We start from the raw sequence: 1,418 nt of genomic DNA, 5'->3' as shown, positions 1-1,418 counted from the left end.
TAGCAAGGTAAAAGATTTTAATTTCACACCCCAATTTAAAAAAATTAAAAAAAAATCTAATTTCTTCATAAAAAAAAAGTTGAAAGATGGGTAAAATTGAAAGTTTATATAATTTTTTTTATACTATCATCATATTTTGTTCAACCTAAAAAAGGAGTCAGTTGTAAATGGAAAAGTCTTGAAAGAGTATAATTTAAAAGGGTTTTCATACAAATTTTCCATTTCGGGATGAAATATAAGTGTAATTAACCTGTTACTATAATCTTTTGTGTGATTTGGCAGTAGAAGAGCCCGTTTCTGGTCCTGACATACATGATATTGTCAAATTCAGTTTTGCTTCTCCTCTCATCATATATTTGGCTGCTTGTACATGTTACGTCGGTTTCATCATTTCATCTCCATCCACGGCGCCCAGAAGTTAAATACAGCTCGTTATGCATCAGGATCATACAGCGAGATAAGTGAAACAACAAACAGAAACGATGGCTGAGAATCGCGGCAAGCCCCACGCTATCATGATCTCTGTCCCATACCAGGGCCATATTAACCCCTTCGTCAATCTAGCCCTCAAGATTGCTTCAAAGGGCTTTTCCATCACTTTTGTTCATTTTGAATTTGTTCACCACAGGTTGTCTAAAGCCCACCATCTCCATTGCAATAAAACCCAAGTCGATATCTTTTCTGAAGCACGGGAATCAGGTCTTGACATACGCTACACGACTATTAGCGATGGCTTTCCTTTGGAATTCGATAGAGATGCCAACTATGAAGAGTTCTGGGGAAGGGTACTGCATGAATTTCCATCTCGTGTTGATGAATTTGTCAGGAAGACAATCAAGTCTGATCCATATTTGCTCCATTTCCTGGTAGCTGACACTGTTTTTTCTTGGCCTGCAACCATTGCTGAGAAGTACAACCTTGTCAATGTCTCACTTTGGACTGAACCAGCGTTGGTTTTTACTCTAGCTTACCACGTGGACCTTCTAATAGAAAATGGTCATTTCCCATGTAAAGGTACGTAAAAAATTTTCTTCTTCACCCTCTTCCGTGCATTTATGAGTTAGTTTCTCAAATGCCTTGTTAATTTCTTGATTATCAGTTAACAATATCCACGAGGAAGTTAATTACGTGCCTGGAGTTAAGTCAATAAGTACAAGAGACTTGATTTCAGTTAGTATGGAATCGGCACAAGGATATAATTATACAATGCTCGAATCTGTATTCATGGCGTTTGAGCAAGTGAAGAAGGCAGATTTTATACTACATAACACTGTGCATGAATTGGAAGCCGAAACACTGTCAGTTCTAAACAAATACCAGCCTAACTATGCAATTGGCCCTATTAACTTTTTTAAAAATTTGCCCACATATACTGTCAGCAAGAGTTTATGGTCTGAATCAGACTGCAGCGAGTGGCT

General features: G+C 37.6%; 1 protein-coding gene across 1 annotated transcript; it reads left to right on the top strand.

Annotated features, from left to right (window-relative positions):
* Positions 1-276: 276 nt before the first annotated feature.
* LOC105155255 (UDP-glycosyltransferase 86A1-like) lies at positions 277-1,412 on the top strand (the record flags this gene model as incomplete). The annotated part of the gene is made up of 2 exons (XM_011071126.2): positions 277-1,014; positions 1,100-1,412. Coding segments are annotated over exons 1-2 (845 nt in total), but the record flags the coding sequence as incomplete, so codon positions are not given.
* Positions 1,413-1,418: the final 6 nt, after the last annotated feature.

The sequence above is a fragment of the Sesamum indicum genome, unplaced genomic scaffold (genome assembly GCF_000512975.1).
Source record: "Sesamum indicum cultivar Zhongzhi No. 13 unplaced genomic scaffold, S_indicum_v1.0 C00970, whole genome shotgun sequence".
Lineage (NCBI taxonomy): Eukaryota > Viridiplantae > Streptophyta > Magnoliopsida > Lamiales > Pedaliaceae > Sesamum > Sesamum indicum.
This window is presented reverse-complemented; position numbering and strand designations above follow the sequence as displayed.